The sequence below is a fragment of the Oncorhynchus nerka genome, linkage group LG13 (genome assembly GCF_034236695.1).
Source record: "Oncorhynchus nerka isolate Pitt River linkage group LG13, Oner_Uvic_2.0, whole genome shotgun sequence".
Lineage (NCBI taxonomy): Eukaryota > Metazoa > Chordata > Actinopteri > Salmoniformes > Salmonidae > Oncorhynchus > Oncorhynchus nerka.
The window spans coordinates 63,046,666-63,060,831 of record NC_088408.1 but is presented as its reverse complement, the minus strand read 5'-3'; the positions used below and the strand labels follow the sequence as shown (position 1 = coordinate 63,060,831).

General features: G+C 42.0%; 1 protein-coding gene across 1 annotated transcript in view; it reads right to left on the bottom strand.

Moving 5' to 3' along the window:
- LOC115139821 (GDNF family receptor alpha-2-like) overlaps positions 1-14,166 on the bottom strand; it is a 74,970-nt gene that overhangs the window by 39,196 nt on the left and 21,608 nt on the right. Inside the window, exon 4 of the mRNA XM_029677633.2 lies at positions 4,082-4,445. Within this exon, the coding sequence (XP_029533493.1) occupies positions 4,082-4,445 (364 nt within the window). The remainder of the gene's footprint in view (positions 1-4,081; positions 4,446-14,166) is intronic.

Here is a 14,166-nt window from a genome sequence, read left to right as displayed (position 1 = left end):
AATATATGTGACTAATTAAATAACTCAGTCACCTAAACGACATTCCTTAATAATAGAATAATGGAAGGTACTATGTTATGCCTTCCATTTGAGATTCCTGACATATTTTAAGTCTGGCTTAATCACCTTAAAAACCATGTGTACTTTTCACATGCCTTATCTAAGCCTTATCTGTTTTGGAAGCATGACTATTACATAACATTTCTACCATGAGGATGAGACTATGGGGTGGATGGGCTTGGCCTGTATTAATTGCATCTTCCTCTATCCGTTCTCTCAGAGATTACAGTACGCTAGCTGGGAATACGGTAATCCATGTATTGAAATGATCTGCACAGCTCTTTCATGCCCTCTCTCCAACTTTTGCTCTTATGTACAGCCAACAAGCAGAACACGTCCTACTCTTTGCAGAAATCTGATTAAAGCGGGGTACTGCTGTATATGAGTATAGTCTAAGGTCATTTGCTCGGTGTGCTTGTGTAAGCCAGCATTTACAGTATTTAATGTACTGTAGGTATACTTTGATGCTTTCCTCGTTTAAGGTAAGGCAGCGATAGAGTCGTCCAAGTAATACCCTAACAAACAGGCTTTTAAGGCTAATGGAGAGATGACTGCTTGAGGCGTGAGTGATGAAAGATGCTGCCTGTGTCTTGAACAGAGTCTTTTGATTCTCCCTCAGTGGAAACTTATGTTGTCTTATAAAGCAGAGCTGGCTTTTGTAGTTGGTGGTGGTGGGCTGCTTTATTGTAAGAATAGTCCCATGTGGCTCAGTTGGTAGAGCATGGCACTAGGGTTGTGTGTTTGATTCCCAAAGGGGACCCGTATGAAAATGTATGACTCACCACCAAAGTTGCTCTGGATAAGTGTCTGCTAAGTAATTAAAATGAGATATGAAGTATTTGGGTCAGCATACCTGTGCAGTGACCCTGTTCTGAAACCTAGTGGCCAGAGAACAGAGGAAATAAATCACAGATAGAAGTGTTGCATTGATTCTTCGGGCCAATCAATAGTGTACATATGAGACTTGCTGTTCTGGACCTCATGTACACAGTGCACGTCCACATATAACTCTGTCGTCGCTCAGCAATCTCTACAAAGTAAACACTGGATCCATCAGCAAGGCATATGCAACACGGGAGGAATGCTTTATTTGTGCTGGCTGATGAAAAAACATTTGCAATGGAAGTTAAGCCAGGTGTAAGAACAGGAAGCAGCCAATGTCTAGTGCTCGTTCTCAGCTCTACTTAACTATCTCTCTGATCCGACTCTGCTGGTACTGGATATCCGTTGGCCACTGAAACCATGCCTGGAGATTCATACCACTGTGACCAAACCACTGGCCTCTCCTGCAGTAGCTACAGCAGGATCAATTCTCCATCCCAACCCGTCAACACTCAGATGAAATGGTGCTGCCGGCGTATCGGCCTGTTTGGAGTCAGGCGGCAATGATAGTTCAATGATTACACTCCTTCCTTTCTGAATCCACCCGTCCTTGGTAGGAGGATGTTCGGGAGGGTCTGAGATATTCAATGATTAAGAGTGTAGGACGAGTGTGAAGGCTGCTTTAAAATGGTCTCGCACTTGCGGATAATAATGCATATTATCACGTGAAAATTTGATGGATCCAAACGCTGGCATAGTATAGATGTCGGTAGAGGAATTGAGATGGGAGGTGACAGGTCTGCCACTACAAGAACACCTTACTGTGTGGTCAACTAGTCTGGACACCTCAGGCTGAAATAAACAAGGACAATATTCAGTAGGACTGACCAATTGAATGAACATTTTAGTGACATGCACTTGCATACCACACATGTTTTTCTTAGTAGGTGCATTGCACCCTCCTCCAGTCGCTTATTATCGCCACATTGACCTCCCTCCCAGCTTAGATCCACACATTGCACTTTTGACCTCCACAGGGCGTTCAACAGGGGAAGATAATACACTCTAACCAACAATTTCATACGTCTCAATAAGGAAGTGCACAGCAGACACATGGGGGGGCGAAAAGGTCACCCAAAGCAACTTCACCTGACCGTAGATTACACAAAGCAGACCGCAAAGCAATTATGAAGACAATCATAAATCGGAGAAGAGACAATGGACTTTTCACACACTAATAACAAACCGCAGAGATTTACTGTAAGATAAGTTATTGGGAGTTTTTATTCTATTACGACTGAGCCTGGGAGGCCGGGAACCTCTATTCAAGTAAAATGAATGTGAACTGCTATTCTAAAATTGGACACTGCAGGAATTGTTCCTAACAGTAGTTTCGATCTAAACAAAGAGGCATCATGCAAACTAACACTAAAGAGTAAAAAAGTATGCCAATCTATGCATCTAAGTCTCAATCTACGCTGAACAAAAATACAAACGCAAGATGTAAAGTGTTGGTCCCATGTTTCATTAGCTGAAATAAAAGATCCCAGAAATGTTCCATACGCACAGAAAGCTTATTTCTCTAAAATATGGTGCACAAATTTGTTTAGTGAGCATTTCCCCTTTGCCAAGATAATCCATCCAACTGACAGGTGTGGCATATCAAGAAGCTGATTAAACAGCAGGATCATTACAAAGATGCACCTTGTGCTGGGGGTCCATAAAAAGCCACTCTAAAATGTGAGGTTTTGTCACACAACACAACGCCACAGATGTCTCAAGTTTTGAGGGAATGTGCAATTTGAATGCTGACTGCAGGATTGTCCACCAGAGCTGTTGCCAGAGAATTTAATGTTAATTTCTCTACCATAAGCCACATCCAACGTTGTTTTCGAGAAATTGGCAGTATGTCCAACCAGCCTGTGTGGTTTAATGTGTTAAGATTTGAGGAAAAGAGTCAAGCCAAAATGTGAAGAAAACAATTTGCCACGAAGAGTCTATAGTGAATCTAATTTCACTGCAGTGTGGTGTCCAGGTGGATTACAGTTGTTGAATAGAATTCATTCTGCCTACTCAGTTATCCTGAGAGTGATCCTAGGCTACAGTATGAGCAGAGAGAGTAGATTGTTGTTTAGTGCAGCACATAACTGCGGCCTACTCAGGGAATTAAATCCACACACTGTACACACACAGCCTACCTGCCCCTCATTTGTACAGGATTATATACTGTGTGTATACTATATTTTTAACAGTATTTTTATACTGTTGCGGGGCAGGTAATCACAGGGTTGCCGGTTCAAATACCAAGGCTGATGACTGCACCCTTGAGCAAGTCACCTAACCCCTAACCAGCTCCAGGTGCGCTGCTCTTTGGCTGCCCCAGTGCTTCTTTCAGCCAGTGTGTGTGTCTGTGTGTGTGTGTGGTGTGTAAGTGTGTGATGTGAGTCTGTCATGTCTGGTTGGGAATGAAAGAACAGACAAAAATAAAAATGTCTGTTTTGATGGACAATAAAGTTGTACCAGTATGTTAACATATGCTGATGTTAACATTAAGATACATCTAGCCTTTGATCGAACTCCATTGAGCTTATTGTTCTGGATTCAAATTCTATCCATATGTTTCAATCCATAGTTATTGATGTTATTGGTGTACAGAATGTATATTTCCATTTATTGTGGACAACCTATTGATTCACATAGCTTTGGAGGGTAAAATGGTCTCGAGGTCTCTGTGTTCCTTATTCCTTGGCTCTATGGCAGGGAAACAAGTCACGGCTGGGCAGGTGTGAATTAAATAGGCCCCATTGAATCCAATAGAAACACAGTCAAATTGATTCACTAATGTTTCATTCAGCCAAATTGAACGCTGCCCCTTCAGTTTAGCCTCATGTCTTCATCCTGCCTCTAATAGCAAGGCTTCCCTGAGTGGCCATAATTACTTTCATGGCTAAGTTACACCACTGAAATCTAGGATGTCACAGGAGGAGGAGATTGCAGTCGATCAGTCTCTAGCTGATCTTTTCTCATTTACCATATATAAGTCAATATCAGAGCATGTTAATAGTTTTCACTAATACCTGCATTTGTTCAACAGCTCTCTCCCTGACGCACTCATGCACGTAAGCACATATGGACGTATGGACGCATTCACGCACCCAACATACACATACAGACAATCCCCAACTCCTAAATCTCTTACCTGCAGAGGGGGTCTTGGCGGCAGTTCTTTCTGAGCTCCAGGCAGTAGGGTTTGACTTCGTCCTCAAAGGAGCAGAAGGGCACGATGGTCTGCCTCCTCCGTTCAGCACAGCCCAGGTCCTGGCAGGGGCAGAAGAGCAGCTGGTGGCTGTACTCGCTGGGCACCCGATCCAGGAACTGCCTCAGGGCCTTGTGACAGCGCTTACGGTTACAGGGTTCCCCTTTGTTGCAAGTGGCAATGTAGGTGGAGCGCTGTTTCTTACAGGTGTTGTTGAGGTTGCAGGCTTTGGCTGCATCCAGACATGGGTTACAAGTCTTGCCTGGGTCAGAGCAAGTGTTTGCTTTAGGGGTGACAGTGTGCATCCCTGCAGAGAAGGGAGAAGAGGAGCACTGAACAAAAATATGCACGTATCTGCCTATTGCAAAGCCATCTTTTTTTATCATAGATATGACCTATAGCATTTGTCAACTGGCTTTCACACAATAATGATGATGATGACACATAAGTTGATGTGCTCTGACTACTTGACCATGTTGGATGTCATGTTTGTGTGTGCTGAAAGTGGGCTTCATGTGTTAGATCTCTCCCATTGCTGGGAGATATTCAATATCATATTTTTCTCCAAGCCAACCCCAAGCCATCTGAGACTTGTATAGCTCGCCCATATCCATTCTTACTGAATTATTTATTTTTAGAGGCCTTGAGTGAAATGTGAATGAATAAAGTATGGATTGAGATAGTAAGTATATTCATCTTCTTTTACATCCAGTTTTGACTGTGTCAAGTTGATTCTGCTCATCTGATTGCTTCCACCACTAGCACATGATGTGCTACAGCAGCTACTGTAAACACCGTGACACGGACCTTGATGCCGTTTACAACACGTGAATTAGATTTCTTGTTGCTTTTTGACATGTGTAAATGGTTTGTCAGTGTGGACACAGAACAATTTCTTATTGTCATCGCACACTGCCACCTAGCAATTGTACTGTAGCAAACAGACAGAGTCATTAAGTGTGCATATTCTGAGAGCACTCTGAACTGGTGGTACATGCCCACCTGCTATTGAGATGTCATAAAACAAAAAGAAAAAAACGGTATCACATTCACTCATATTCCACCTCCCTTGTATTCAGGGTGTATTAGAAAAGTTAACCTCCTTCCCCATGTAGATAATGATATTTCAGAGGCAGCGCTGGCTCAGTGACATCCAAGGAGATTCATCTCTTATTCAACAGAACCAATCTCATTCTGTGTATATCACGCAGTATCGAGGAAAAGCCTTTCCTATGGACTGCATGAGCAGCTTGTATTGTCTGTAAGTGGTGCATCACAAAAGATCAATCCTAGAAATGTCATACACAGAATGGACACAACACACTCAGAGCCAAATAAAACAGTATTTACCTTATTCAACCACATGGCAACATAGAGGCAACTTCCTGTCGATGGGAAGAAAAGTGAAAAGGTGGATTCTATTTTGTGAAGACAGGAAAAGATTGTTTCATTTCCAGATCTTTGTGAGCTTTGTCTTTATCCCTCCAGCAACAAGGCTATCCCGAGGAGGAGATCATGCTAGGTCAGAGAGCTGTGGGATGATCTGTGATTGGACTTCAAAGACAGCTGACATTAGCAGCAGGGATTGAGGCCAAACTGGGCAAAACCTGGCCAAATCGGTACAGAACCAGGCCAGCCCAGCTGGAGGGGTGGTTTGGGGTTCTATCCAAAGGCCCTACACATAACAATGATGGATTGCAGCTCCTAAATCTCCTCTGGCCATCTGCAGCCTTTAATGCGGTGCACAGGGGGTCCAGGATAAAAACAAAATAGTAGAGGGACGAGGTACAAAGATTTATCTGACCAAGCAGTGCAGTGGTTTGAGGTTTTACTACTTCTAATTGGAGAGAAAAGATTGAATTCGGTACTGAAAGCAGAAAGATGTCCTGAGGCTCACAAAGACACAAAGGCCCTCAAAGGCTCGGTGTACATATACAAACGGGAATGGAGTAGATGAATGGAAAATATAGTGTTACAGGAAAATAATAGATTTTTCAAAGTGCATTATGAAAGGTTTTTCCTATACACCTTTCGGTAATACAAGAAGGGTGACAGGCAACTCGCAAAAACGGAAAGCTTTTGAAATCAGAGGCAGAATAGAGTCTTACTGATTACAGCAGGCCATCACTGATAGAAGAAACCATGTGTCGTGTACTGCCAAGAGATTGGACCACCACTTATGTATACGTGCTCAAGTGTATTCAATTAACCTGGCCAATCATCATCACAATCAGCCTTGCACATGGGCTGTAATGATCAAACATTCCTCAAATCTCTCTAGGTGTCATTCCATTGCTGCATACACCAGCTACAGCCAGTCTTGGGAAAGCCTCACCATCCCAATACCCTGATTCCGAGCCTTCTGCTGTATAAGGAAATCATGGAAATAGAGGGCTGTGTCCTGATTATTCCAGTGTACTGGTGTCTAAGGTGTTCACTGTGGGACAATAACTGATTAAGTGCATGTCGCTGCATATATATATATTTTTTAGACTCTGTTACTATGTTGCCATGAGGCTCTGTTGACACATCTTTGCATGATAATCAGAGTCGTGCTTCTCATGCAATGAACGCTAGGTAGCAACGCGCGTGATTTTAATTGGTTTTTGGCACGCACACAAAAATACCAAATTCCCTTCACAAGAAAAAAAGGTTTACCAATGTTACTTCACGCTTCCATATAGGAAAGAAAAAGCTCTCGGGGGAACTGTTAACAAGCGCTTTTTATCGTAAAGTAAAGAGTAAAGTTATCTTTTAACCTAACCAGTTAAATGTAATGTTATAAAATGTAGATTTCCACCTAAATAGACATACCCAAAAGTAATTATTTATCATGAGATGGCCATAAATAATACCTAGTAATACTTATACCTCCAGAAAAAGTAACTGCCAGTATAAAAAGTTATCCACTAACGTTCAAAAGTTTGGGGTCACTTAGAAATGTCCTTATTTTTGAAAGAAAAGCACATTCTTTGTCCATTAAAACAACATAAAATTTATCAGAAATACAGTGTAGACATTGTTAATGTTGTAAATTACTTTTGTAGCTGGATTAGGCTCATTATTATTTATTCCTCCGCTCTCTCCACTGGCTTCCAGTTGAAGCTCGCATCCGCTACAAGACCATGGTGCTTGCCTACGGAGCTGTGAGGGGAACGGCACCTCAGTACCTCCAGGCTCTGATCAGGCCCTACACCCAAACAAGGGCACTGCGTTCATCCACCTCTGGCCTGCTCGCCTCCCTACCACTGAGGAAGTACAGTTCCCGCGCAGCCCAGTCAAAACTGTTCGCTGCTCTGGCCCCCCAATGGTGGAACAAACTCCCTCACGACGCCAGGACAGCGGAGTCAATCACCACCTTCCGGAGACACCTGAAACCCCATCTCTTTCAGGAATACCTAGGATAGGATAAAGTAATCCTTCTCACCCCCCCCCCTTAAAAGATTTAGATGCACTATTGTAAAGTGGCTGTTCCACTGGAAGTCTTAAGGTGAACGCACCAATTTGTAAGTCGCTCTGGATAAGAGCGTCTGCTAAATGACTTAAATGTAAATGTAATTATCAGCAACCATCACTCCTGTATTCCAATGGCACGTTGTGTTAGCTAATCCAAGTTTATCATTTTAAAAGGCTAATTGATCATTAGAAAACCCTTTTGCAATTGTGTTAGCACAGCTGAAAACTGTTGTCCCTGATTAAAGAAGCAATAAAACTGGCCTTCTTTAGACTGGTTGAGTATCTGGAGAATCAGCATTTGTGGGTTCGATTACAGGCTCAAAATGGCCAGAAACAAAGACCTTTCTTCTGAAACTCGTCAATCTATTCCTGTTCTGAGAAATAAAGGCTATTCCATGCGAGAAATTGCCTAGAAACTGAAGATCTCGTACAATGCTGTGTACTACTCCCTCCGCAGAACAGCGTAAACTGTCTCTAACCAGAATAGAAAGAGGAGTGGGAGGCCCCGGTGCACAACTGAGCAAGAGGACAAGTACATTAGAGTGTGTAGTTTGAGAAACAGACACCTCAATTCCTCAACTGGCAGCTTCATTAAATAGTACCTGCAAAACTCCGGTCTCAATGTCAACAGTGAAGAAGCGATCCCGTGATGCTGGCCTTCTAGGCAGAGTTCCTCTGTCTAGTGTCTGTGATCTTTTGCCTATCTTTTCTTTTTATTGGCCAGTCTGAGATATGGCTTTTTCTTTGCAACTCTGCCAGATAATACTGCTTTTGCTGCAAGGGCTAGGCTCTCCCGTTTCATAATTTGTACTGTAAGCGGAGGTTGCGAGGTTCACAGCCAGAGGAAATCAATCCTTTGTCTTGATAGGCCAGAAGATGTGACATGTCTCTCCCTATGCAAATGAGATGTCAGGTTTCACATACTGCATCTCAGATGAGAGCGGAGAGTGACATGTGAAGCGGGACAACCAGAGTTTCACAGAGGGCACACCACTTGATGTTGCACCATTCACAGAGTACTCTGTGCACAGAATTGATGGTCGGATCCGGTCCAGAACAGCTCAAAGTCCCATAAATAGGGGACTTAACGTTTAAGAGTTAAATGTTAATAGGGGGCTCGTCCACAGCGTTCATTAGTGTAAAGTACGTGATGGCCATCTACTGAAAAGCACAATGTAGTCATTACAGGCCAGGCAAGAGATCAGGATTTAGCCATTTTCAAGAGAAGGGATCTTCCTTCCACAGTAATTGCTCTCTCCCTTATTTGAATCATGTATTTCAGACATCATCCTAGACTCTGGGGACCAGGAGTTCAGTCGAGGTTAGAGAGGGGCTCTTGGCTCCGGGTATGCTCACTGTAATTAGGATGGGTGCCAAAGTGTGGATTTAATATGGCCCTTAGTGAGTGTGAAGGAGCTTGTTATAAAGTATTTAGTCTATACCCCTGGGAGCCTTGTCAAGCATTTCTCTGTCAAAGAGTTCATCAGTTATTAGCTCAGGCTTGTGTCAGAGCAGGGTTTTCAGGGGTTAGGTAATGCCACGGGTCCACGCTACGACATTTCCCAACAGTAAAACTGACTGTGCATGTTTGGGATCTATGATGATATCGGTAGGACCGCTATTTTATAAGCTGTTTATATGTGCTCTAATAAGATAACGGCTGCTTTAACAGTTCAGAAGTGTTTTCCAAATACGAGCCCGATAAAACTAGCACTTCAGTTCTATGATCTAACACACAGAGTGAAAGTGAGGGCAGCCACTGATTTTAAAACCATGTCAGCTCTACGGTACGTAAACATGTTTCCAAATTCTTGAGTGGCTTGTGAACAGCAGCTGACACTGGGCTTCAAAACACTTCCTGCTATGTTGCAGTATTGCTTTATGTTCAGTATTCAGATTGCAATTGATGGTTTCTTTCGTTGTGCAGTATAATTCCTTCAATAGTCCATCATGTTTGGCAATCATGCATATCAAACCTGGGACAACATATCATTGTAGCAGAAATGTGCAAGCGAGTCGATTCACATCTCTATCAAGACGCTGGCGTTGCTTCACATATTCCCCAAACATCAGTGTAAACGTCTAGTTCTGCTAACAAAACAAACTAATGAGCATTGCCATGTCCATGTTTGGAGGATTATTCAATATTCTGTTTCATTCCAACTTGTTAGAATAACGCTGACTGCACTAACAACTCATACGTTACCCTTACACCCAACACTCATTAAGTGTCCATGGAGAATAACGAAGAGGCAACTCCTAGTTGTAAATGTAAACCTATTGTAAGTACACATAGTACAGCAGCTATTCAACAGCAGTACACTGGCATAAAGCACGGCAACATTGTCTTTGAGAACGGGATGGTAATTGTTATGAGGGCAAGGTGAGAATGTCCAGTGTTGGGCTGCATGCTGAGCACGACTGTTGCGCCGGTCCTTTCTCCCCCCCAGCTGTATAGAAATAGGTTTCTCCATTTAATTGGATGGTGGGCATGTGGAGCAGAGAGGTGAGAGGCTTATAGTAGGAAGTGTTAGAAGGTCTAACTAAGAGGTGTCAAAGTCAATTCCTGGAGGACACGTGCTGCTTTTTTTTTTATCCTGGCCTCTGCTCTTAATAAGTGAATTAGCTCAACATTGGGTCACAAGGATGGAACAATTTGTGTAAAATAAAATAGAAATGGCAGTCAAGTATATATTTGTATGCTATGGGATAATTTGTTATATAAAATTCAGAATCATCTGGTGTTGGATGAGGGGGCAACCTATTGAGGTAGAAAAATGATATGAGTGCAAACCAATATCTCTCACAATGCTCAAGAGTAAGACTATTGACTTGTACACATTGAAGTAACGAAATGGTGGACTTGGGCAATGCGTACTCTCACTTTCCTCTCAGTCATTTGCTTAATTACCGCTGTGTGAATTTAGAGATACTGTGGAGTATGTTTTTTTCCCCATCAATGGTGTCCTTATCTCTCTCACTATAAACTCTTAAGTTGTGGAGATAATTTTTCAATTTTCAGCCTTCCTCCTAGAGAGTGTATTTCCCCATCCACATCAACACAGCAAGATATCACATTCCCTGAGCTTTGGTTCAGATTACCATTTTAAAAGTGATTAAGCACACTTTTGTGCAGTTGAAATCGGCGGGGAAAAGTATTTCAGAGAACAACTGTAATTACTTATCTGTTTGCCTGTGGGCTTTTCTCACCACCACAATCAATTATTCTGTCCTCTGAAATAATAAATGACTAAGGCTAAATGGATTTAGGAGAGCAAATCAGATATTTCACCTTTGAAAGAAACATTGTTGGAAACAGTTCTAGCAAAAATGAACACATTAATGAGCCCCAGCTGCTGTTTCAAAATGTGCTGAAAATGACCAGGATGTAGGATAGACAACCATTTGAGCCTCCTTCATATGGATCATAGGTTAAAACGCCAAGGTATTCAAAGCCACTTCCAATTTTGTATTTTGTCTGGTGTTCTCCTTTTTGATAGATCAAACCAGTATATTTTCAAACAACTTATGTCGTTTACTGACTTCAAGCTAAAGGGATTAGTGCAGAAAGCGTGTCTTTCTTGTACCTCCAAGATATAAAACAAAGCATGAGGCATCGGCCAGGAAAAGCAAATGTGGCATCTCTGCTGTATAATGCTTTTAGCAAATGAGGCTCGATCATCCTCCGGCAATTTCCGCAGGATCTGGAGAACGGAAGTGATTGAACGTTCAAATGACTGTAGCCTATATTTCCTACAGTTGTGGCAATGGCCCTGCGGTCCTCATATTTCACCTTTTTTTAATATATATATATTTTTTTGCGATAGTCTCTCTCAGGGCTCTATTTCCGACTGGCGTTAAGGCGGCGCTAGATTTAACTTGTAAAAGCTAGGGTTCTGCTAGTTAAGACTGGCCAAAAGCTTGTCATAGATGTAACGCGATTTGTTACGGCATTGATTTTGTCAGAGGAGGCGCACAGTAGCCTAATCAGTAGCCTATAACCAATGTTTTATTAAAATATCATAAGCAGCAAAACAGTCAACAGACTTTCTTTACATTTCTGTTGGATCTAACCGTCAAATCGCATGAATTCTGATCGCTGCCCTTGGTGCTGAATCCCCTTGGAGCCTAAGCCATTTGCCTGTTTTATTGTTTGCCTTTCATGTGACAAAGTCATTAACAGGCCATATCAACAGATACGGTAGGCTAATCTTCTTAACCTTTGTCCAATTGTCCATGGCTCAAAAATGTATAGCATGCGAGTGTAATTTGTGTAGACTAGTATTTCCATGTTGAAGCCAGATTAGCTAAATGTTTGTTATAACTAGGCCTATTGTAAGATTAGTGTATACTATTTAATAATCTATATTCAATGGATAGGACAAACATCCATGCCTCCTTCCGAAGGATTCCTAGAAGGCTAGCATCCCAGAGTCGCCTCTTCACTGTAGACGTTGAGACTGGTGTTTTGAAGGAACTATTTAATTAAGCTGCCAGTTGAGGACTTGTGAGGCGTCTGTTTCTCAAACTAGACACTCTAATGTACTTGTCCTATTGCTCATCTGAGATGCAGTATGTGAAACCTAACATCTCATTTGCATAGGGAGAGACATCACATTTTCTGCCCTATCAAGACAAAGGATTAATTTCCTCTGGCTGTGAACCTCGCATCTCCGCTTACAATACAGATTATGAAACGGGAGAGCTTAGCCATTGCAGCAAAGGCAGTATTATCTGGCAGCTTCATCAAATAGTACCTGCAAAACACCAGTCTCACCGTCAACAGTGAAGAGGCGACTCCGGGATGCTGGCTTTCTAGGCAGGGTTGCAAAGAAAAAGCCATATCTCAGACTGGCCAATACAAAGAAAAGATGGGTAAAAGAACACAGACACTGGACAGAGGAACTCTGCCTAGAAGGCCAGCATCCCGGGAACGCCTCTTCACTGTTGTGCACCGGGGCATCCCACTCCTTTTTCTATTCTGGTTAGAGCCACTTTGCGCTGTTCTGTGAAGGGAGTATTACACAGCGTTGTACGAGATCTTCAGTTTCTAGTTAATTTCTCGCATGGAATAGCCTTAATTTCTCAGAACAGGAATAGATTGACGAGTTTCAAAAGAAAGGTCTTTGTTTCTGGCCATTTTGAGCTAGTAATCAAACCCACAAATGCTGATTCTCCAGATTCTCAACTAGTCTAAAGAAGGCCGGTTTTAATTGCTTCTTTAATCAGGGACAACAGTTTTCAGCTGTGCTAACATAATTGCAAAAATATTTTCTAATGATCAATTAGCCTTTTAAAATGATAAACTTGGATTAGCTAACACAACATGCCATTGGAACACAGGAGTGATGGTTGCTGATAATGGGCCTCTGTTCGCCCATGTAGATATTCCTTAAATAATCTGACGTTTCCAGCTACAATAGTCATTTACAACATTAACAATGTCTACACTGTATTTCTGATCAATTTGATGTTATTTTAATGGGCCAAAAATGTGCTTTTCTTTCAAAAACAATGACATTTCTAAGTGGCCCCAAACTTTTGAACGGTAGTGTATGTTTAACAATGTATTTCCATATTGAAGGAATGCACTCGGAGCTCCCGAGTGGCGCAGTGGTCTAAGGCACTGCATCTCAGTGCTTGAGGCATCACTACAGACATCCTGGGTTGAATCCAGGTTGTATCACAACCGGCTGTGATTGCAAGTCCCATAAGGTGGCACACAATTGGCCCAGCATCAACTGCGTTTGCCTGGTGTAGGCCGTCATTGTAAATAAGAATTTGTTCTTAACTGACATGCCTAGTTAATAAAAGTTCAATTAAAAAAAGAACAATGTGGACTGCAAACATGTTCAACATATTTAGCAAATATGGGGCAGGCCATTTAACAAACTAGGAAATAATGGACTACAATCGAATTGGAGATGATGACGAGGCAATACATAAAACACTGTAAAGACAACTTGAAGCAACCACATATTCAGCCATGGAGCAAGTTCTGATTGGCCAATGAGGTGTCAAGCCTCGACGTACCCACAACTTGTTAATTCATCAAAACCCAGAAATGTTGTGCCACCTCCAGCTACTCTGCACATATTCTGGAAGTAAAATAATAGCACAACAACAAAAATCTGTCACCAGCACTAAGATTTACCATTGTATTAGGTTTGTTAAAATAGAGCCCTTAGTGTAATAGCCATTGTAGCTGTGTCTTATAATAAGATCTGCATTGATTTGTATTGCCCTTTCAGTAATAACCAGTAAACTAAATGTGAGCAATAGTTCCCTTGGTGAATACTTGCTGTTTAATTAGTAAACAGAAATCAAACTGAATGGAAAATCAATAGATGGGAAATATATGGGTTTACGTAATCAAGACCCCTTGGTGAACTAAGGAATATAAAGAGGAATCCATCATATTTACTGAAAGTGGCAATCTCCTTTCCACCTAATTTAACACCTGATTTACTTAACAGGCACTTCTCAATAGGCGGTCCCTTTGATTTTCCCCACATTTTGTTACATTACAGCCAGTAGAGGCTCCTCAGTGAATTTCTCCTCAGTGAATTTCA